General features: G+C 48.9%; 3 protein-coding genes across 6 annotated transcripts in view; 1 reads left to right on the forward strand and 2 right to left on the reverse strand.

Moving 5' to 3' along the window:
- emc1 (ER membrane protein complex subunit 1) overlaps positions 1–7,155 on the reverse strand; it is a 46,004-nt gene extending 38,849 nt beyond the window's left edge. The window contains exons 1-5 of one of the 3 annotated variants that reach the window (XM_067970138.1): positions 6,726–7,149; positions 5,266–5,393; positions 5,101–5,166; positions 4,468–4,561; positions 347–475 (exon numbers count right to left, since the gene is read on the reverse strand). In XM_067970138.1, the coding sequence (XP_067826239.1) occupies positions 347–475; positions 4,468–4,561; positions 5,101–5,166; positions 5,266–5,393; positions 6,726–7,063 (755 nt within the window). In that variant the 5' untranslated portion in view covers positions 7,064–7,149. Of the gene's footprint in view, positions 1–346; positions 476–4,467; positions 4,562–5,100; positions 5,167–5,265; positions 5,394–6,246; positions 6,387–6,725 lie in introns of those variants that run through there. The other 2 variants (XM_067970140.1, XM_067970139.1) reach the window with 2 other exon arrangements.
- mrto4 (MRT4 homolog, ribosome maturation factor) lies at positions 6,964–14,512 on the forward strand. The gene is made up of 8 exons (XM_067970141.1): positions 6,964–7,261; positions 7,981–8,039; positions 9,038–9,141; positions 12,990–13,071; positions 13,283–13,350; positions 13,462–13,613; positions 13,762–13,838; positions 14,243–14,512. Exons 1-8 carry the CDS (start codon positions 7,234–7,236, stop codon positions 14,387–14,389), a joined length of 717 nt encoding a protein of 238 aa, XP_067826242.1. The 5' UTR covers positions 6,964–7,233; the 3' UTR covers positions 14,390–14,512.
- On the reverse strand, positions 14,503–18,292 carry akr7a3 (aldo-keto reductase family 7, member A3 (aflatoxin aldehyde reductase)). Of its 2 annotated transcripts, none has more exons than XM_067970142.1 (6): positions 18,211–18,292; positions 18,006–18,108; positions 17,070–17,166; positions 16,387–16,486; positions 16,078–16,228; positions 14,503–15,500 (listed from the first exon to the last, which is right to left on the reverse strand). In XM_067970142.1, exons 1-6 carry the CDS (start codon positions 18,228–18,230, stop codon positions 15,339–15,341), a joined length of 633 nt encoding a protein of 210 aa, XP_067826243.1. In that variant the 5' UTR covers positions 18,231–18,292; the 3' UTR covers positions 14,503–15,338. The 2 variants fall into 2 exon arrangements, 1 of the variants encoding a protein (XP_067826243.1); XR_010958181.1 differs by having other exon boundaries at positions 15,419–15,500; positions 15,918–16,228.
- Between the last annotated feature and the right edge of the window lie 4,643 nt (positions 18,293–22,935).

A 22,935-nucleotide genomic window follows, 5' to 3' on the forward strand; every position in this document is an offset into this window, starting at 1 on the left:
TCAAATCTGCGTCAGATTACAGGTGCACACGCTGGGAGACACTTCACCTGTAAAGTGCGAAGTTTGCAGGCACTGCAGCCAGATCTTCAATCACAGCCTGAGTTTTAATCAAAGTAAATGTAAATTGCTGGGAAATGCCAACATCACGAGCACGGGAGCTCAGCACTCCAGTCAGTCAGAATATCAGTGATGTGAAATAGCGAGGCAGTCACCATGGGCCTCTACGGGGCTCCGTCATTGAACAGTTCTCTCCAAGATCTACTGTTTATTATCCTAAGCCTGTTTACATCAACTGTAAAATAGCCAACCATCATGTCACAGGTCAGTTCACAAACAACCCCCATACCTTTCTGGTAAAGCTTCAATCCATTTCTGATGTCCATTTGAGAGATAATGGAGCGAAATGGATGCTTTCTTCACAATGGTAATGTGCTTGACTCCTTCTGCAGATCCAACTAGGCAACCAGTCTGAAAACTGAAATAACTTTTTAATTAGACAAGCAGTAATATTCACACCTATAATCCTTCTCTGGAAAAAACAACCAAACCTTTTAATAAGATTCAGGCCATAACTCACCCCCGGGTATCTGATATAGAATCATAGGAAATTTACGGCACAGGAAACCACCATTCGGCCCATCATGTCCATGCCAGCCGAAAATGAGCCACCCAGCCTAATCCCACTTTCCAGCACTTGCTCCATAGCCTTCCAGGTACTTTTTAAATGAGTTGAGGGTTTCTGCCTCTACTGCCCTTTCAGGCAGTGAGTTCCAAACCCCACCACCCTCTGGGTGAAAACATTTTTCCTCAGCTCCCCTCTAATCCTTCTACCAATCACTTTAAATCTCTGTCCCCTGGTTACTGACCTCTCTGACAAGGAAAATAGGTCCTTCCTGTCCACTCTATCTAGGCCCCTCACAATTTTGTACACCTCAATTAAGCTACCTCTCAGCCTCCTCTGTTCCAAAGAAAACAACCCCAGCCTATTCAATCTTTCCCCGTAGCTAAAATTCTCCAGTCCCGGGCTATATCCTCGTAAATCTTTTCTGTACCCTCTCTCGTGCAATTACTTCTTTCCTGTATTATATAAACTTCTACATATAAAACCCCCGAACCCCTCGATTAGATTCCAGCCTGTAACACACTCCCGTGTATCTGTTATTCTATATATAAACCCCCCTGAACCCCTCGATTAGATTCCAGCCTGTAACACACTCCCGGGTATCTTAATTTTTTCAAATGAATACAGTTTTACTTTGACATAATGGCTCCATTCAGTTTGGAGTCTGCCATCGTGCTTACTGCAGCCATCAATAATCCCCATCCTCGGTGCCAAATGACATTGACATGGCAGAATTAATGACCCTAATGTTTTTCCTGCATGAGAATTTTTGGATGAGAATTTAGGAGGCATGGTTAGTAAGTTTGCAGATGACACCAAGATTGGTGGCATTGTGGACAGTGAAGAAGGTTATCTAGGATTGCAACGGGATCTTGATAAATTGGGCCAGTGGGCCGATGAATGGCAGATGGAGTTTAATTTAGATAAATGTGAGGTGATGCATTTTGGTAGATCGAATCGGGCCAGGACCTACTCCGTTAATGGTAGGGCGTTGGGGAGAGTTATAGAACAAAGAGATCTAGGAGTACAGATTCATAGCTCCTTGAAAGTGGAGTCACAGGTGGATAGGGTGGTGAAGAAGGCATTCAGCATGCTTGGTTTCATTGGTCAGAACATTGAATGCAGGAGTTGGGATGTCTTGTTGAAGTTGTACAGGGCATTGGTGAGGCCACACTTGGAGTACTGTGTACAGTTCTGGTCACCCTATTATAGAAAGGATATTATTAAACTAGAAAGAGTGCAGAAAAGATTTACTAGGATGCTACCGGGACTTGATGGTTTGACTTACAGGGAGAGGTTAGACAGACTGGGACTTTTTTCCCTGGAGAGTAGGAGGTTAAGGGGTGATCTTATAGAAGTCTATAAAATAATGAGGGGCATAGATAAGGTCGATAGTCAAAATCTTTTCCCAAAGGTAGGGGAGTCTATAACGAGGGGGCACAGATTTAAGGTGAGAGGGGAGAGATACAAAAGGATCCAGAGGGGCAATTTTTTCACTCAAAGGGTGGTGAGTGTCTGGAACGAGCTGCCAGAGGCAGTAGTCGAGGCGGGTACAATTTTGTCTTTTAAAAAGCATTTGGACAGTTACATGGGGAAGATGGGTATCGAGGGATATGGGCCAAGTGCAGGCAATTGGGACTAGCTTAGTGGTATAAACTGGGCGACATGGACATGTTGGGCCGAAGGGCCTGTTTCCATGTTGTAACTTCTATGATTCTATGATTCTATGATTCTATTTATTGTCAAGGAATAATCAGTGCTTATCGGGAAAATCACTGGCCAGAATCCTCCAAAATAATCTGCTGGCATCATATTATTGGAGTTAAGTAAGTATTTTTTCACTTTTCTCCTCTCCACTACAGAACATAGTGACTCGGTGCTAAAGGGTCCTTTTTCTGTCCAATTGACCATCTGCATCCATGAGCTCGACAGTGTCAGCAGACTATTTTACCAGGGAGACATCATTGCCAAGCCTGATACAGTCCTCGCCCAATGTCCACACACAAGCTTTCCAGCATGGAAGCAGAAGCAGACCTGACTCACCATCCTCTCCCTCATCCTGAGACATGCTACTGCCATCTAAGCTGAGATCAGCTAACTCTGCACAGACTAGGGACAGAACCTCGAATCTGCCAGCTCTGTACTGGATAAACTCAATGAGCCAGCGGGGCAGTTTATGTTAAATCAGTGTCTACGGATGATTTGTCCAATCTCCGTACTTCAGCAGTATTCAATATTCACCCTTTTAATATTAGAATCATAGAATGATACAGCACAGAGGAGGGCATTCGGCCCATCCTGCCTGTACCAGCTCTTTGGTCGAGCTATCCAATTAGTCCCACTTCCCTGCTCTTTCCCCACAGCCCTATAAATTTTTTCCCTTCATGTATTTATCGAATTCCCTTTGAAAGTTACTATTGAATCTGCTTCCACCACCCTTTCAGGCAGTGAATTCCAAATCATAACAACTCGCATCTGGTTCTTTTGCCAATCACCTTAAATTTGTGGCCCTTCTGCCAGTGGAAACAGTTTCTCCCTATCTACTCTTATCAAAACCGTTCATGGTTTTGAACACTTCTATTGAATCTCCCCATAACCTTCTCCACTCTAAGGAGAACAACCCCAGCTTCTCCAGTCTCTCCACATAACTGAAGTCCCTCATCCCTGGTGCCATTCTAGTAAATCTCTTCTGCATCCTCTCTAACACCTTCACATCCTTCCTAAAGTGTGGTGCCCAGAATTGAACACAATACTCCAGCTGAGACCTAACCAGCGTTTTATAAAGGTCTAGCAAAACTTCCTTGCTTTTGTACTTTATGCTTCTATTAATAAAGCCCAGGATCCCATATGCTTTTTTAACAGTCTTCTCAAGATTTGTGTACATACACCCCTGGGTACCCCCTTTAAAATTGTACCATTTAGTTTATGTTTCCTCTCCTCATTCTTCCTGCCAAAATGCATCACTTCACACTTCTCTGCATTAAATTTCATCTGCCATGTGTCTGCCCATTTCACCAGTCTGTCTGTGCCCTCCTGAAATCTGTTACTATCCTTCTCATTGTTTACTATATTTCTGAGTTTCATGTCATCTGCAAACTTTGAAATTATACCCTCTATACCCAAGTCCAGGTCATTAATATATCTCAAAAAGAGCAGCGGTCGTAATATCAACCTCTGGGGAACACCACTGTATACTTCCCTCCAGTCTGAAAAACAACCGTTCACCACTACTCTCTGCTTTCTGTCCCTTAACCAATTTTGTATCCATGCTGCCCCTGTCCCTTTAATCCCATGGGCTTTAATTTTGCTAACAAGTTTATTATGTGGTAATTTATCAAATGCATTTTGATAGTCTATGTACACAACATCAACTGCACTACCCTCATCAACCCTCTCCGTTACTTCATCAAAGAACTCAATCAAGTTAGTCAAACACAATTTACCTTTAACAAATCCGAGCTAACTTTCATTTATTAGCCCATATTTTTCCAAGTGCCAATTAATTTTGTCCGGATTATTATCGCCATAAGTTTCCCCACCACCAACGTTAGGTTGACTGGCCTGTAATTGCCGGGTTTATTCCTCTCCCTTTTTTTGAACAGGGGTGAGGAATGTTTACAATGTTTAGAACAGTAGCACTTTCCAGGAATCCATCGCACATTAAATTAATATAAACTTTTATAACTGAAGTGATCAGAATAACATTGAATATGTGAGAAACAATCTGATCTGAAGAGTGGAGATGAGGAGCTGCAGGAGAGGCTCTCACTGAGATTCTGCTCCTGTAATCACTCCCTCCCACCCACCCTCAGGTGTCAGTGCTGTAAGACACACGTGGTTCTCACCTGCCAGTCTCAAGCGGGAACTCCCAATTCAAACCACCAATGTTCGTATCCCATGAACGCAGCATGCGTCCTCCTCCTGACACAGTCAACGCATCTGTGAAAAAGAAGTCACTAAATCCACTTGAACCCACAAAAGCCATGTCCAAGTATAATTAACATCACACTTATCATATCACATATCATAATGCTGCAAAGAAGTCAATGAATCGTTGCCCCTCAAAGAGTAATCATATTCTTTTGCTACTTTTAAACCTAACTTTATTTCCTCTACTACTTTTTGCATTTCCCGCCCCTCAATCCTCCTCAGTCCTGAGATCAACAGATTCAAATTAATCACATCATTGCAGATAGGATCGATCCTGCATGAGATTGAAAGTTCAGCACACTGGGAATGTCACAACTGTGCTGCTCTGTAATCCATTTCCATGGATATGGATGAATTAACAGGTTCAGGATTATTATGCCGGGGAAAGTGCAGTGAGTTGATCATAGGGTTTACATATAGGATGTAACAATAATCTCTCAATACAAGCAAGGATCGTCTGCAGAAGGAAACTGCAGAGTCACTTAGAGATTTCACTACAGCCTGGAGAAAGCCGGATGCACAGCACAACTTGAATGGAGCCCACTCACCCTGTCCATAGAATAACATCAGATCCACATTCCCCTCAGGACCTTCTTTATCCACCTGACGCCAAACTGCAAATCAAGACAAAAACAACACTGCTGGAATAAGTGAATGTTTGTATTCTAGCAGAGCGGAATTAATTACGGCAATGTCAACTCTACAACACTCACAGATCTCCCCATTCCTCGAGTTGAGAGAAGCGATCACATTATTCTCAGTTGCAACCACAAATTTCTTTGCGGTCTGTGCAGGTGCATCAAAAAATGCGAACCGTGGTTTCCCAACATATTGGCACCTCCTTAAAAAATTAAAACAGAAGCAATGTAATGTGCAGAGTGCAAGCGAAATACCATTCAAGTACTACAGAAAATGCCAATAGAAATATGGGCAACAGCATTTATTCAATGGAAAACTCCTTAAATTTGCTTCCGAAATATTCAATAGCAAACTGCACTGACCATTAACAAAATATAAGACAGAAGAGTTAATGATGCTTAAGTCCATGTTGCTTATTTTTCCTTCCAATGTGCAGTACTTTACACTAGCTGGACGGAATTACATTTCATCTGCCATTAATCTTTCCCCCTCACGGATTTTCTCCATCTCATTCTGTACTTTCTGAGCCACCTCCTCCAATTCTGCCGAGCCTCCTAGTTTAACATCATCTTCAAATTTGACTACTTTGCATTTGGTTACCGAGCCTGTCATTGGTGCAAATTAAAAACAGTAGAGGTCCCAACACCAATCCGTGGAGACCCCACTCAGTACCCCCCTCCCCCCTGCAATATAAGTGCATAGAAATTACAACACAAAGGCCATTCCAGTCCACACAAGCAATCATTACTCATCGTTTTCTACCCTTCTTATCCATTCCTAGGGTTTGCCCTAAATCCTGATAGAATCATAGAGCACAGAAGGAGTCAGCCCATCGTGCCTGTGCCGGCTCTTTGAAAGAGCTATCCAATTAGTCCCACTCCCCTGCTCTTTCCCCATAGCCCTGTAAATTTCTCCTTTTCAAATATTTATCCAATTCCTTTTGAAAGTTACTATTGAATCTGCTTCCACCGCCCTTTCAGGAAGTGAATTCCGGATCACAACAACTCCCTGTAAAAAAAATTTCTCATCGCCCCTTTGGTTCTTTTGCCAATCACCTTAAATCTTCGTCCTCTGGTTACCGACCTTCCCGCCAGTGGAAACAGTTTCTCCATATTTACTCTCCAGATCGCTCTGTTCCTGAACCCCCTTTAAAATTACACATTTAGTCTTTATCGCCTCTCCTCATTCGTCCTTCCAAAATGCTTCCAGTTTAACTCGTAACCTTTTGTGTGGAACTTTGTCGAATCCCAATTCGTTATCAGAGTTTTCAAAGAATTCGCAGCGGGCACCGGTCCCTCCCCAGCCCGGTTTTGGATTAGGAGAGAGGCGGCACCTACACTCTGCCTGTTCCCCGGCTGTAGCTCCGAGGAGAAGACAAACCTGCCGCACCAGACGGGGGACGGGGGCCTCGGGCCCTCCGCCAGCCAATCTCCAGGGAAAACAGCAAGCGGCGGCCCCCGAGCGGCTGCCCCGACCCTTCTTACTCAGAAGTCCACCGGCCCAGGAACGACGGCACCTCCTCTCAGGGACTCACCAGTCGAACTTCCCGACTTGATCCTCATAAATCGCCGCTGAAAACTCAAAAAGAGCGAAAAGGAGCCAAAACCCAGAGAGAACCATCATCACGACCAAGTCCTCCAGAGTGAAGAGAGCCGGCTCCTCCAAGATCCCAGAGTGCACCGAGAGCCGGCTCCTCCAAGATCCCAGAGTGCACCGAGAGCCGGCTCCTCCAAGATCCCAGAGTGCACCGACAGCCGGCTCCTCCAAGATCCCAGAGTGCACCGAGAGCCGGCTCCTCCAACATCCCAGAGTGCACCGAGAGCCGGCTCCTCCAACATCCCAGAGTGCACCGAGAGCCGGCTCCTCCAACATCCCAGAGTGCACCGAGAGCCGGCTCCTCCAAGATCCCCGTGCGGTCGGACGCTGTGCCTTAACGCTGGTTTTGCCTTTTGGAAATATTCAGGCGCAGTGAAGACGCCTTTAACCCCAGCACACCCTCCTGCAAGTGGAGTGAGCCGCAGCGTGGAGCCGGGCCCGCAGCAATGCCCCGCTCCCGGAGAGACAAGCGGGGTGAGGGCCCTGACCCGGGGGGAGGCGGCGGGGTGAGGGCCCTGACCCGGGGGGAGGCGGCGGGGTGAGGGCCCTGACCCGGGGGGAGGCGGCGGGGTGAGGGCCCTGACCCGGGGGGAGGCGGCGGGGTGCGGGCCCTGACCCGGGGGGAGGCGGCGGGGTGCGGGCCCTGACCCGGGGGGAGGCGGCGGGGTGCGGGCCCTGACCCGGGGGGAGGCGGCGGGGTGCGGGCCCTGACCCGGGGGGAGGCGGCGGGGTGCGGGCCCTGACCCGGGGGGAGGCGGCGGGGTGCGGGCCCTGACCCGGGGGGAGGCGGCGGAGTGCGGGCCCTGACCCGGGGGGAGGCGGCGCTCCCGGAGAGCCAGGCGGGGGGTTGGGGAGCGTCCCTCCGCTCTACAGGCCGTTTACCGCGGACCAGCGGCCCTGGTGCTGCCGCTTGACCGTGCCGGCTCCGTGGTCCCAGGTCCCCAAGTGAGAGGCCCGCCCGCTGGTGCTGCCGCCCGGACCGGGGGTGGGTGAGGGGCAGAGTCGGAGCAAAGGATCGTCAGTTGATTCTCGCCACCGGCCGGTCGCCTGAGTTGGAGCCGCAAAAACTGGGCCTAAAACCGGGGTCTAAATTATAATTTCCCACCGAAGTTTTGCTGCTTTGAACACGGAGCCGGTTTGTCGGTTCCGGCCTCATTCCATCAATTCACCGTCTCTCATTTCATTTTCTTCAGTTTCTTTGACTAAAACAACGAAGAAAGGATTAGAAGTGAAACAGAATCTGATCCAGGAGGTGAGTCAAAAATCCCGTTCACTGTCCCGGTAAAAGGACCCGAGCCCGGGGGGGGCTCTTCCCCCAACCCCTCCCCCCGGTGGCCTCTTTGCGCCCCCCCCCCCCCCCCCCGGTGGCCTCTTTGCGCCCCCCCCCCCCCCGGTGGCCTCTTTTCGCCCCCCCCCCCCCCCCGGTGGCCTCTCTGCGCCCCCCCCCCCCGGTGGCCTCTTTGCGCCCCCCCCCCCCCCGGTGGCCTCTTTGCGCCCCCCCCCCCCCCCCCCCGGTGGCCTCTTTGCGCCCCCCCCCCCCGGTGGCCTCTTTGCGCCCCCCCCCCCCCCGGTGGCCTCTTTGCGCCCCCCCCCCCCCCCCGGTGGCCTCTTTGCGCCCCCCCCCCCCCCCCCCGGTGGCCTCTTTGCGCCCCCCCCCCCCCCCCCCCCGGTGGCCTCTTTGCGCCCCCCCCCCCCCGGTGGCCTCTTTGCGCCCCCCCCCCCCCCCCGGTGGCCTCTTTGCGCCCCCCCCCCCCCCCCCCCGGTGGCCTCTTTGCGCCCCCCCCCCCCCGGTGGCCTCTTTGCGCCCCCCCCCCCCCGGTGGCCTCTTTGCGCCCCCCCCCCCCCCGGTGGCCTCTTTGCGCCCCCCCCCCCCCCCCGGTGGCCTCTTTGCGCCCCCCCCCCCCCCCCCGGTGGCCTCTTTGCGCCCCCCCCCCCCCCCCGGTGGCCTCTTTGCGCCCCCCCCCCCCCCCCCCGGTGGCCTCTTTGCGCCCCCCCCCCCCCCCCCCCCGGTGGCCTCTTTGACCAAGTTTTTGGTCACCTGTCCGAATATCATCATCTTTGGCTCAGTGTCAATTTTTGACGGTTGACGCTCCCGTGAAGTGACTTTGGTCGTTTTGCAATGTTGTTGGTGTAAAAGATTAATTATTCCTTCAGCATTGAGACTAATTAAGTATCTGGTGAAAAGTTGGCCAAAGTGTGCTGACAGTTTGTTTTAACCCGTTACTGATGTTTATCAACATTTTTTTTAAGTTACGAAAATGTGTGGACATCTACAAGTATCTGTTTGTCTTTTCTATTGAGAACATGAGGAACAACAAACTTAAGGACATGAGGAGTGCCTGGAAACATAGCCGGTGAGTCACTGGAGGATAAACCTCCTTCTCCAGACGCCAACTGCAATAAGGTGGGACCCCAGTCCCGGCCATTGAGCGTTAGTGTCACGTCTGTTATGCAGAAGGAGGAACTCGGCCCCTCGAGCCTGTTCTGCAATTCAATTAGATCATGGCTGATCTGTATCTTAGGAATATAGGAACAGGAGTAGGCCATTCAGCCCCTCGTGCCTGCTCCGCCATTTGATAAGACCATGGCTGATCTGTGATCGAACACCATATACCTGCCTTTGGCCCATATCCCTTAATGCCTTTGGTTGCCAAAAAGCTATCCATCTCATATTTAAATTTAGCAATTGAGCTAGTATCAATTGCCGTTTGCGGAAGAAAGTTCCATACTTCAACCACCCTTCGTGTGTAGAGATGTTTTCTAACCTAATTCCTGAAAGAACTGGCTCTAATTTTTAGACTGCCCCCTACTCCTAGAATCCCCAACCAGCAGAAATAGTATCTCTCTATCCACCTTATCTGTTCCCCTTAATATCTTAAACTTCGATCCGATCACCCCTTAAACTTCGAAACTCTAGAAAATATAACCCCAATTTGTGTAATCTCTCCTCATAACTTAACCCTTGAAGTCCGGGTATCATTCTAGTAAACCGACGCTGCACTCCCTCCAAGGCCAACATGTCCTTCCGAAGGTGCGGTGCCCAGAACTGCTCTCAGTACTCCAGGTGCGGTCTAACCAGGGTTTTGTACACCTGCAGCATAACTTCTGCCCCCTTGTACTCTAGTCCTCTGGATATAAAGGCCAACATTCCATGAGCCTTCTTGATTATTTTCTGCATCTGTTCATGACACTTCAATGATCGATGTACCTGAACTCCTAAGTCCCTTTGGACATCCACTGTTTTTAAATTTTTGCCATTTAGAAAGTACCCTGTTCTATCCTTTTTTGATCCAAAGTGGATGACCTCACATTTGTCTACATTGAATTCCATTTGCCACAGTTTTGCCCATTCACCTAATCTATCAATATCCCTTTGTAGTTTTATGTTTTCATCTACACTGCTTACAATGCCACCAATCTTTGTGTCATCGGCAAACTTAGATATGAGACTTTCTATGCCTTCATCTAAGTCGTTAATAAATATTGTGAATAATTGAGGCCCCAAGACAGATCCCTGCGGGACTCCACTAGTCACATCCTGCCAATGTGAGTCCCTTCCCATCATCCCTACTCTCTGTCGCCTTTCGCTCAGCCAGCTTCCTAACCAAGTCCGTACTTTTCCCTCGATTCCATGTGCTTCTATCTTAGCTAACAATCTCTAATGTGGGACTTGATCAAATGCCTTCTGGAAGTCCAAATAAATAACATCCACTGACATTCCCCTGTCCACTACTTCAGTCACCTCTTCAAAAAATTCAATCAGGTTTGTCAGGCACGACCTACCTTTCACAAATCCATGCTGGCTCTCTCTGATTAACTGAAAATTCTCGGTGTTCAGTCACCCTATCCTTAATTATAGACTCCAGCATTTTCCCCACAACAGATGTTAGGCTAACTGGTCTATAATTCCCTGGTTTCCCCCTCTCTCCTTCCTTAAAAAGCGGAGTGACGTGCAATTTTCCAATCTAGAGGGACAGTTCCTGAATCTAGAGAACTTTGAAAGATTATAGTATACTTTGAAAGGCATCTGCAATGTGCTCACCTACTTCCTTTAAAACCCTGGGATGGAAACCATCTGGTCCTGGGGATTTGTCACACTTTAGTGCTATTATTTTCTTCATTACTGTTGTTTTACTTATGTTAATTTTATTGAGTCCCTGTCCTTGATTCAATATTAGTTTTCTTGGGATTTCCGGCATGCTATCCTCTTTTTCTACTGTAAATACTGACACAAAGTAATTATTCAACATGTCTGCCATTTCCCCATTGTCAATGACAATATCCCCACTTTCAGTTTTTTTGGGGCCAACACTGCTCCTGACCACCCTCTTTTTCCTAATATAACTATAAAATTTCTTCGTATTGGTTTTGATATCCCTTGCAAGTTTCTTTTCATACTCTCTTTTTGTAACTCTATCTGTTTTGTGACCCTTTTGTTGATCTTTGTATCTTTCCCATTCACCAGGATCTGTGCCATTTTTTGCCTTTTTGTATGCCCTTTCCTTATGTCTTATACTGTCCCTTACCTCTTTAGTTGTCCATGGCTTTTTTTTTGGCAAGTAGAGTTCTTGCCCCTCGGGTATAAACTGATTCTGTATCACGTTAAATGTTTCTTTAAACATTTCCCACTGATTATCAGTCGTTTTACCCATTAACAGATTTGCCCAGTTTACTGTGGACAGTCTCTGTCTCATCCCATTGAAGTCAGCCTTACCCAAGTCTAGAATCTTAGCAGCTGATTCACTTTTTTCCCTTTCAAACACTACCTTGAACTCGATCATGTTATGCTCACTATTGGGTAGATGTTCATGCAGTCAAGCTGTTAACTAAATCTGGTTCATTATTCATTACTAAATCTAGTATGGCTTGCCCCCTTGTTGCCTCTCTGACATACTGCTGTAGAAAACTATCCCGGACACACTCAAGAAATTCATTACCTTTCTGACAGTTGCTAGTCTGTTTTTCCCAATCTATGTGAAGGTTAAAGTCCCCCATTAAGACCACTATGCCTTTCTTACACGCTTGTCTAATCTCTGCATTTATACATTCTAGCACTTCAGAGCTGCTGCCGGAGGTCCTATACACAACTCCCACGATAGTCTTAGATCCTTTCCTATTTCTCAATTCAACCCATAAGGTCTCTGTTGGCTGCTTACCTCTCGTTATAGCCTCCTTTTATCTTTGAAATTATTTCATCTCTAATCATTAAGGCTACTCCTTCCCCCTCTTATGTTTTCCCTATCTCTCCTGTAGACCTTATAACCTGGTATATTTAGTTCCCAATCTATCCTGCAGCCATGTCTCAGTAATAGCTATCATGTCATACCCTCCCATTTGAATTTGTGCCTGTGGTTCATTTAATTTACTCCTTATATTCCGTGCGTTTGTATATAGAACTCTTAGTTGGGCCACACACCCTAGCCCGACCTTCAGCTTTGATGCTGGGTTAATCGTTTTACACCTTCTAGTTTTCACTTTATCTGTAGTGCCTAAAGTACACTCTCTTTCTGCTGCTCTATGCTTTTCCCTTTTGCTTGTTTTTGAACAACTATTTGTATTGTAAATTTCCCCTGGGTCCTCCCCTCTCTTGCTTCTCTCAACTTTACTCCCTTCTGACTCCCTGCTAAGGTTCCCATCCCCCTGCCACTCTAGTTTAAACCCTCCCCAACAGCAGTAGCAAACACCCCTTAACTCCCTTTACCCACCTTGGTTTGGTATACCTTGATACCCTTGCCCAACAAATATCTATCATTGTCAGTTTTGAAAAATTCTCTGCTCCTCCATAGTTCCTAGTTTCTCAACATTTAAAAAAAAATCTGATCTATCTTTTAGGTCCAAAGTGGATGACCTCAGTCTTCCCCACACTGTACTCCGTCTGCCACAGTTTTGCCCACTCACTTAGTCTATGTCCCTTTGTAACTGCCTGCTCCCATCTACACTGTCGTCAGCAAAATTAGATATACGGCTCCCTATTCCTTCATCTAAGTGATAAATATAGTATAATGCTGTGGCCTCAGTACAGATCCCTGGGGGACACCAATAGTCACATCCTGCCAATTTGAGTACATAACCTACTCTCTGTCTCCTACCTCGTAACCGATCCCCTATCCATGCCGATAGGTTGTCTCCAATTCCATGCACTCTTATTTTTGCTAGAGTCTCTTGTGCAGCTACAGGTCAAACTATTTTTCTGCTTGTGCAGGTTTTTCTTCGGTAAAAACAAAGTGATGGCGGTGGCCCTGGGAAGGGAGCCAGCGGATGAGTACAAAGATGGTCTGCACAAGGTGAGCTTTCAGTGACTGGGCGGCTACACATTTCAACCTATGTTTCCAGAATGCAAAGTTTAAAGGGTTATTGTTTCAGGTCGACACTTTATCAGTTGTGATGAAAGACCTGAAACATTAACCCTATGTGTTTCTCCACAGATGCTGCTTGACCTGTTTCCAGCATCTGCACTAATTTACATTCTGTCTTAAAGTTTTCTTTTCCCTGTAGGTCAGTAAACAGTTACAAGGTGAAGTTGGTCTTCTGTTCACTAGTCGCACAAAGGCGAAGGTGATTGAGTGAGTCTCTGAATATTTTTTCTGTCTGCTTTTTCTGACCTGCATGAGCTGCTCCCACTCTTATTTTTAATTCATTTATGTTTTTGCTGATTTATCCAACATGATCCACAGGTGGTTTAATCAGTTCACGGAATCTGATTTTGCTCGGTCTGGGAACACAGCCACAATGGCCGTTACACTCGATGCGGGGCCGTTGCCACAGTTCACGCACACCATGGAGCCACAGCTTCGGCAGCTCGGATTACCCACTGCACTGAAGAAAGGTATGGTAATGATCAACGGCAGCTTGTGCATAGCCAGTGATAGCAGTGTAACGGGTGACATACTCATTCTCTACTGTCACGTGTGGGCTGAATAAGATTTGGAAAAATAAGCAGCAGTTGGAATTGACTTGTGTGGTCTGTCTCCTAGGTGTTGTGACACTGTTGTCTGATCATGACGTGTGTAAAGAAGGTGACGCACTGACCCCCGAACAAGCACGTCTATTGGTTAGTTTTATTTTATAAAGTATCACTTTCAGAAACTGAAGCTGCCGTGAGGAGGTGGATTTAATTTGGAGAATTTCCCCAAGGGACGGTCAAAAATTGTAAATGTATGAAGTGGAAATTGGCCATCTATGAGTTTAATTTTGCGAGATTGAACAAGGGTAGAGTCCTTTGCAAGAACTGTTTCAATTGCTCCTATTGAATTACAGTACTAGCTCATAGAATCCGGCCAACATCACCTCTACCTCCTCCACACATTAAGGTGCAATGTGCCCCTAGGTGGAAAAAGGTACCATAGAGGCAAAATACAACTAGCCAAATTTGCAGCTTTCAACTAAAAATGTAAATATTGGTGATGTGGAACTTGTGCCCAAATTCTGTATTGTCCACTTGGTTCTCTCTTCCAGAAACTGTTTGGTATTGAAATGGCCGAGTTCAAAGTGACAATGAACTGTATGTGGTGCTCGAAGACCGGTGCCTTTGAGCAACTATCAGCGATTGATCTTAGTGGAAAAAGCAGCGACGGGGCGGAGTTGGAAGATGAGCAGGAGTGACTGAGTGGAAGTTCGAGAGCTGCAGTCTGTGCGTGACAGTGTTAAACTTCAGTGACTGTAACTGGCCAATGCATTTATGGACAGTCTTAGTGTGGATTTTTAATAAAAGTGTGGAACTTTCAACAGTTTATTAAATGCATCTCCCCTGTTGCCATAGACATACAGGAGCTGAGGTTAATTGACCTTTGTACTGACTGCCAGGGAACCCACTGATTAACATGGCTCATCTATCCCAGTGTTACAGAAAAAATAACTAGGCGATGGTCCCTGAGGGACAGGTGTAACCAGGAAATTAGGAGAACTCCCTGCTCTTGTAATAGTACTGTGGGATTTTTACTTCCACCCAAACAGCATATCAGTTTAATGTCTCATCTGCAAGATGGTACCATTGTCAATGCAGCAGTTCCTCAGTACTGTGCTGCTATCCTGGCCTAGAGTGGAACTTGAACCCACAACCGTCTGCCACATACTAGCAAAACCTTATCTGCACACACATCCTGTCACCATTTGTAACGGGCAGGGGGAGAAAATAGTGTAATTACAGCTTAAGGAGAGGGCTTGGTAACATTACAGTGTAACAGGTTTACCTCAGCAGTCCCTTATAAATGAACATAAATTCCTATGATAAAAATGACAATCTGTGCCTGTAAAATGGGGACAGCATTGCATCTGCCAATTATCTCTCCTTTGCAATGCCACAGCCAATTGAGTAGTGACAATACAGACATAATCACATGGTGAGAAAGTTACCCAGACCGCTCACTATAATTTTCCATTGGAGCTCGAGCCCCCATCAGTTACAGGGAGAAACAGACATGAAGCGATGCATCTGATAGTAAATTCAGCCCCTAGAAGCAAAATCATTAGAACCACATTATTACATTTATTATTTCAGTTCTGGTATTTTAAGGAGTTAAATTAAGTTCCATTCGAGCAGGCGATGGCTGTTCTATCTAAAGTAATTTGGACAATCGTGTGCTACGAGATTCCAAGCTTCATTAAAGGCCTCAACCACAGTTGGGGCAAGCGGCCCTTCCTCAGACGCAGCCAGGTTCTCTTGGAGCTGTTCCATCGTGGATATCCCAATTATAACCCCGTCACCAAGATCTCCCTGGAGAGAGCAAACGACATCAGACGTGTTTATTGTAGGTGAACAATCATATCTGAACGGGGAAGAATGAGCAGGAGTAGGCCATAGGGCCCCTCAAGCCTGCTCCGCCATTCAATAAGATCATAGCCGATCTTCAACCTCAACTCCACTTTCCTGCCCGACTCCCCATATCCCCAAATCAATCGATCTGAGTCTTGAATATATTCAACAACTGAGCATCCACAGCCCTCTGGGCTCGACAATTCCAAAGATTCACCACCCTCAGTGAAGAAATTCCTCCACATCTAAGACGTAATCGCCCACCCCTTATCCTGAGACTACGTCCCCTAGTTCTAGACTCTCTAGTCAGGGGAAACAGCCGCTCCGCATCTACCTTGTCAAGCCCTCTAAGAATTTTATACATTTTGAGGAGATTACCTTTCATTCTTCTAAACTTCCTAATTGCTGTACCTGCGTGTTAACCACCCCGTCAATAGTTCTCAAACCACAAACGGTTGAGTGTGAATCAGTGATCTTGAGGCTAAGTTTCCATTGGGCCAAGTCATCGCTCCGATGGGTCTTAACAGGTGACATTTACGTTGCAGAATCTGTGCCGTGCCCGGAGTTTGGAGTGATGATACATCCATCGTAACGCTGCCGATGTCAGGCTTGGCTTCTCAGAACCGTAAGTTGCATCTATTGCTTTCTTCACCAACTCTAAGGCTCGGAAATGATGCTCCTTCCAATACCTGAACCAAGATCGAGAGCAAAGGGAAGAACATTATTCACAGTGAGAACGACAGAAAACGTGAAACTTAAAAATTACTGAAAATCAGTCGAGGAGTGAGGTGGCAAACGGCTCGGTGCTGCTTGGAGCTCGAGCAGTGCAGAGCGCCGGTGGACTCACCTGTTCCTGTAAGTTTCGGCCCAGCTGTTTCCAAAGAAGCGGCCAGTGGGGTGGTTCTCATTTTTATCTTCAAATTGATATTTCCCAGTCAGCAGCCCACCTACACCAAGAAGACAGTTCATATTCTCTCTATTCCCTAGGGTTTACTTTCTGCCCCCCCCCCCCTCCCCTGTCCCACCCCAAGGCCTCTGCAATGCTGTTCATGATCTAGACCCTGTGAAGTTCAGATTGGGGTCTGGGCTGACTTGGCCACCCGGGAATGGACCACATCGACCCTCCTGTTTCCCCCGTCCCCTGAAGGTGCTGAATTTTGCTCCCATTCATCAGCGTGATCATTCTTCACTCAGTGAGCAGCAGCAAACGTGGGGGTGGGGGGGAATCTGTCTTCATCTGATGTCCACATGTGCATTTCCCGGTGGGGGGGTCGTCACTGGATTGGGGTCTGAATTTCCCTGAATCCATGTGTAGCCCCAATTGCTGTGTGGTGGAAATAGAAAAACTCAGCACCATCCAGGGAAGGGTACGGCTCAGCCACTGGGCTTCAAACTACTTGGAAACCTTTTCTGAATATCAACACAGCTTGGCAGCGCTGGATAATTCAAAAGGAACGATTTCAGTAATAATGTTTTGCTATGTTCTGATGTTGATCTCATGTTTCATCTCTTTCTGGGATGATACTGTACCTGCAAGTGGGTTGTAGGCGTAAAACCTCATCCCCAGGTGGCGGAGGCAGGGAAAAAGCTCCACCTCCACTTGTCGAGTGGTGGCATTGTACATTCCCTACAAACACAAATAAAATCGTTCCAGACTGAACCTTCTAACTGGAAAACACACATCCATAACAGGCACTAACTACAACACTCAGCTCCCAGATATTTCGCTTTGTGGCCAACAACGTGCAATTATACAACACCTTTCATGTAGAAAAACATCCCAAGGCGCTTCACAAAGGCATCATCAGACAAAAATCGACACCGAGCCAAGAAAGGAAATAGAACAGGTGGATAAAAGATTGATCAAAGTAGTAGATTTTAAGGAGGGATTTAAAGGAAGTGGAGAGAGGTTTAGGGAGGGAATTCAAACTGCTGAAAGCACGGCTGCCAATGGTGGGGCGAAGGGAGTGAAAGATGCACAAGGGGCGAGAAATGGAGGAACAGAGTTCTCAGGGGGTTGTAGGGCTAGAGGTTAGAGATAGGGAGGGGAATTGCTGGAAAGCCATAAGTGGCATATGGACGCAGTGGACACCCCCAATTCCTCACTCACCTCAACCTCACCTCCATGGAGAAATGCCAGGCCATGGCCAGACACCTCACCAAAGGAGCAACAGTGGGACTGATCAAGGAGCAGGTCGACAGCATGTTTTTGAGGTGTGGCCCAGGGCAGTGATTTTCTGCTTTGGGGAATTACTCCTAGAGGGTCCCACCCTAACCTCCAAAGGACAGACTCAGCTATCCAAACTTCTAAAACTACAAAAAAAACAAATAATGTACTAATAAATCGACAAATACAGGGGGAAACATCAGATGAGCACAATAACTGAAAGAGTTCAGATTTAGAACCTCCGGTGGAGGTTCAGATAGGTTAGATGTTACCAATCTCACTCCCAACTCCTAACATACCTGATAAATGGTGGGAAGAACCCAGTTGTTATGTTTACAGATTGAATACACCTCTGCCACTTCCCATGAAGCGTAGTTTGAGGCCGAGTTCTTTAAACTTCCCCTAAAAAAAACATGTTAAACCATTCTGACTTTTTACAAGTTATTTCACAACAGCAAGAATATCGAACACTAAATGCATCATTAAGAGAAACTCTGTCCTCACCATGAAATAAAGACATGCATCGTTACTGGGTCAAAATCCTGGAACTCCCTGTGGGACAACCTTCACCACACGGACTGCAGAGGAGGGGGGGGGGGGGGGGAGGGCTGGAGGAGGGGGGGGGGATGAGGTGTGTGTGAGGGGGGGGGGCTGGAGGTGTGTGAGGGGGGGGGGCTGGAGGTGTGTGAGGGGGGGGGGCTGGAGGTGTGTGTGAGGGGGGGGCTGGAGGTGTGTGTGAGGGGGGGGCTGGAGGTGTGTGTGAGGGGGGGGCTGGAGGTGTGTGTGAGGGGGGGGCTGGAGGTGTGTGTGAGGGGGGGGCTGGAGGTGTGTGTGAGGGGGGGGCTGGAGGTGTGTGTGAGGGGGGGGCTGGAGGTGTGTGTGAGGGGGGGGCTGGAGGTGTGTGTGAGGGGGGGGCTGGAGGTGTGTGTGAGGGGGGGGGCTGGAGGTGTGTGTGAGGGGGGGGGCTGGAGGTGTGTGAGGGGGGGGGCTGGAGGTGTGTGTGAGGGGGGGGGGCTGGAGGTGTGTGTGAGGGGGGGGGGCTGGAGGTGTGTGAGGGGGGGGGGCTGGAGGTGTGTGAGGGGGGGAGCTGGAGGTGTGTGAGGGGGGGAGCTGGAGGTGTGTGAGGGGGGGAGCTGGAGGTGTGTGAGGGGGGGGGGCTGGAGGTGTGTGAGGGGGGGGGGGGCTGGAGGTGTGTGAGGGGGGGGGGGCTGGAGGTGTGTGAGGGGGGGGGGCTGGAGGTGTGTGAGGGGGGGGGGGGCTGGAGGTGTGTGAGGGGGGGGGGGGCTGGAGGTGTGTGAGGGGGGGGGCTGGAGGTGTGTGAGGGGGGGGGGGGCTGGAGGTGTGTGTGAGGGGGGGGGGGGCTGGAGGTGTGTGAGGGGGGGGGGCTGGAGGTGTGTGAGGGGGGGGGGCTGGAGGTGTGTGAGGGGGGGGGGCTGGAGGTGTGTGAGGGGGGGGGGGCTGGAGGTGTGTGAGGGGGGGGGGGGCTGGAGGTGTGTGAGGGGGGGGGGGGCTGGAGGAGTGTGAGGAGGGGGGGTGTGTGTGTGAGGGGGGAGGGGAGACGCTGAGTGATGGGGCTGGAGGCTGTTGTGCCTCCGCAAGGCTCAAACACTCTCCTCCCCAACCGATTCCCCGACTCTCCCCTTTGGGCAAAGTGCTCAGAGGCGCCTCCCTGTACCCAGGAGCCCGATACAGGTCCGCCCTGGGCAACAGTGGCGGTGCTCCTCCCCTCCACAACCCCTCGGTAGTGCCCCGGGGTCCGGGCTCCTCACCTCCATGTCCCAGGCCCAACGTGCCCACGATCTGCTCCGCGCGCCCTTCCGCGTACGTGAACGCGCCGTCCAGCTCATCGTGCCCGCGCTCCAAGAAGGCGCGCTCTGCTTGGCGTCCACGCGCCGCCCAAATTCCATGGTCCCGAGGGCGGTTCGGGGCCGGACCGCAGCCAAAAAACTGGACATGACGCGGGAAACAAGAGACTGTGACACCAGCACCGAGCGCAAGGAGACAGCAAAGCTCAACATGGCGGCCTGAGCTGGGCGGGGCCGAGTCCAAACCCCGCCCACACCAGAGAACGTCTCCAAACCCCGCCCACACTAGGGAACGTCGCCAAACCCCGCCCACACCAGAGAACGTCTCCAAACCCCGCCCACACCAGGGAACGTCTCCAAACCCCGCCCACACTAGGGAACGTCTCCAAACCCCGGCCACACCAGGGAACGTCTCCAAACCCCGCCCACACCAGAGAACGTCTCCAAATCCCCCCCAAACCAGGGAACGTCTCCAAACCCCGCCCACACCAGAGAACGTCTCCAAACCCCGCCCACACTAGGGAACGTCTCCAAACCCCGCCCACACCAGGGAACGTCTCCAAACCCCGTCCACACCAGAGGACGTCTCCAAACCCCGCCCACACCAGAGAACGTCTCCAAACCCCGCCCACACCAGGGAACGTCTCCAAACCCCGTCCACACCAGAGAACGTCTCCAAACCCCGCCCACACCAGGGAACGTCTCCAAACCCCGTCCACACCAGAGGACGTCTCCAAACCCCGCCCACACCAGAGAACGTCTCCAAACCCCGCCCACACCAGGGAACGTCTCCAAACCCCGTCCACACCAGAGAACGTCTCCAAATCGCGCCCACACTAGGGAACGTCTCCAAACCCCGCCCACACCAGGGAACGTCTCCAAACCCCGCCCACACCAGAGAACGTCTCCAAACCCCGCCCACTCTAGGGAACGTCTCCAAACCCCGCCCACACCAGGGAACGTCTCCAAACCCCGCCCACACCAGAGAACGTCTCCAAACCCCGCCCACTCTAGGGAACGTCTCCAAACCCCGTCTACACCAGAGAACGTCTCCAAATCGCGCCCACACTAGGGAACGTCTCCAAACCCCGCCCACACCAGGGAACGTCTCCAAACCCCGCCCACACCAGAGAACGTCTCCAAACCCCGCCCACACTAGGGAACGTCTCCAAACCCCGCCCACACCAGGGAACGTCTCCAAACCCCGCCCACACCAGAGAACGTCTCCAAACCCCGCCCACACTAGGGAGCGTCCCTAAACCCCATCCATACTAGGGAGTGTCTCCAAACCCTGCCCACGTTAGGGAGCATCGCCAAATTTCCCCAATAGTGTCTCCAAATCTCACCCATACATTATTAAATAAGTACTTTGTATCTGATTTCACTGTCAAGGAAGAGGATAAAATACCAGTGATAGAAGAGAAGCTAAAAAATAAATTAAGGGGTCAAACTTAGTAGATTCAATAAAATAACAATATGGTAATAGAGAAAATAATGGGAATTAAACTAGATAAATCTCCAGGACCTGATTGTTTCCACCCCAGCATATTAAAAGTAGGTGAGGGAGTTGCAGAAGCAACAGTCATAATCTTTCAAAGCTCTCTTGATTTGGGAATTGTGCCATTAGGTTGGGAATTTGCTAATGTCACTCCATTATTTAAGAAGGGTGGGAGAGAGAAACCAGGTCACTCGAGGCCTGTCAGTTTAACATCAGTTGTGGGGAGTTACTGCAATTTGTTATTATGGATAGAGTGACTGAGCACTTGAAAAAACATGAGCTGATCAGGGACAGCCAACATGGCTTTGTTAAGGGCAAGTCATGTCTGACAAATCTAGTTGAATTTTTTGAGGAGTTCACTAATAAGGTAGATAAGGGAGCTGTGTCTATGGATGTCATCTATATGGACTCCCAGAAGGCATACGATAAGATTCCACACAAGAGATTATTAGCAAAAATGAGAGTGGACAAAATTGGAGGTAGCCTTTTGACTTGGGTTGGAAATTGGCTGGAAGGTAGGCGACGGAGAGTGGGAATAAGGGTAGGTACTCCAATTGGCAGGATGTGATGTGACTTGGATGAAGGAATAGAGTTGTATATCCAAGTTTGCAGATGACACTAAATTAGGAGGCAAAGCAAGTCATTCAGCTGGGAGCAGCAAGTTGCAAAGGGACAGACAGATTAAGTGAGTGGGTAATATTATGGCAAATGGAGTTCATTGTGGGCAAGTGTAAACTCATCCACTTTGCACCCAAGGAAGATAAATCAGAGTTATTTTCTAGGGCCTATGCTATGAAATCATCCCCCCCAAACCCCTCTGCCTATCGATTCTCATTTAAGACCCTCCTTAAAACCTATTTCTTAACCCTCCTAATATCTCCTCCTCCAGTTCGGTGTCCATTCTATGAAGCATCTTGGGTTGTTTTCCTACAGTAAATGGGTATATAAATGCAAGATATTGTTTTAGGCTGGGAGCAGGTTACTTACCACCCTCTGGCCTCACTTGTGATTGTCCTTGGGTGGGAAGGAAAATAGGGGGAAATTGTCTCAAAAAGTAAGAAATCCTTGGTTTGAATTGTAAAAACCATAAAATATCTGGGGTATTGCTGTGGGGAAATTGTGTGTCTCGGTGGTGAAATACAGGCTCATTATTCTCACTTCCCATACAGGCGGTTTCTGATCTTAGCTGGACCGTCATGGGAAGTACCAGCAGAGGGAGAAGGAAGGGCACATCCCCTCAGCAACTCCCTCCATCTCCTGGCAATAGAGGCAGAAACCTGTCAGCTGGTCGTGGCAAGGAATACTACACCGGGAGGGTAGCCAAGAGCAAGGATCATCGGCCATTCAGCCCCTCGAGCCTGTTCCGCCATTCAATGAGGCAATGGCTGATTTGAATCCTAATTCCATCCAACTATCTTGGCTCCATATCTCTCAATATCCTTGGCTAGCAAAAATCTATCGATCTCAGATTTAAAATTATTAATTGAGCTAGCACCTGCTGCTTTTTGTGGGACAGAGTTCCACACTTCTACCACCCTTTGCGTGAAGATGTGTTTCTTAACTTCTCATCCTTGTTTTCAAATCCCTCCATGGCCTCGCCCCTCCCTATCTCTGTAACCTTCTCCAGCCCTACAACCCTCCGAGATCTGTGCGCTCCTCCAATTCTTGCCTCTTGCGCATCCCTGATTTTAATCGCTCCACCACTGGCGGCCGTGCATTCTGGAATTCCCTCCTTAAACCTCTCCGCCTCTCTCTCTCCTCCTTTGAAGATGTTCCTTAAAACCTACATCTTTTGGTCACCTGTCCTAATACCTCCTTATGTGGCTCGGTGTCAAATTTTGTTTGATAACGCTCCTGTGAAGCACCTTGGGAGGTTATACTATGTTAAAGGCACTATATAAATGCAAGTTGTTGTTGTTCTCTCCT

The sequence above is a fragment of the Heptranchias perlo genome, chromosome 32 (genome assembly GCF_035084215.1).
Source record: "Heptranchias perlo isolate sHepPer1 chromosome 32, sHepPer1.hap1, whole genome shotgun sequence".
Taxonomy (NCBI): domain Eukaryota; kingdom Metazoa; phylum Chordata; class Chondrichthyes; order Hexanchiformes; family Hexanchidae; genus Heptranchias; species Heptranchias perlo.

Excerpts from the sequence above, each read along its gene's own strand:
- mrto4 (XM_067970141.1), top strand. The coding sequence starts at position 7,234 with ATGCCCCGCTCCCGGAGAGACAAGCGGG. Across the intron at positions 13,351-13,461 it reads ACAAAGGCGAAGGTGATTGA|GTGGTTTAATCAGTTCACGG; the intron begins GTGAGTCTCTGA and ends CATGATCCACAG. Across the intron at positions 13,839-14,242 it reads CCGAACAAGCACGTCTATTG|AAACTGTTTGGTATTGAAAT; the intron begins GTTAGTTTTATT and ends TCTCTCTTCCAG.
- akr7a3 (XM_067970142.1), bottom strand. The coding sequence starts at position 18,230 with ATGCATGTCTTTATTTCATG. Across the intron at positions 16,487-17,069 it reads CGCCTACAACCCACTTGCAG|GTGGGCTGCTGACTGGGAAA; the intron begins GTACAGTATCAT and ends TTCTTGGTGTAG. Across the intron at positions 16,229-16,386 it reads GCCGAAACTTACAGGAACAG|GTATTGGAAGGAGCATCATT; the intron begins GTGAGTCCACCG and ends ATCTTGGTTCAG.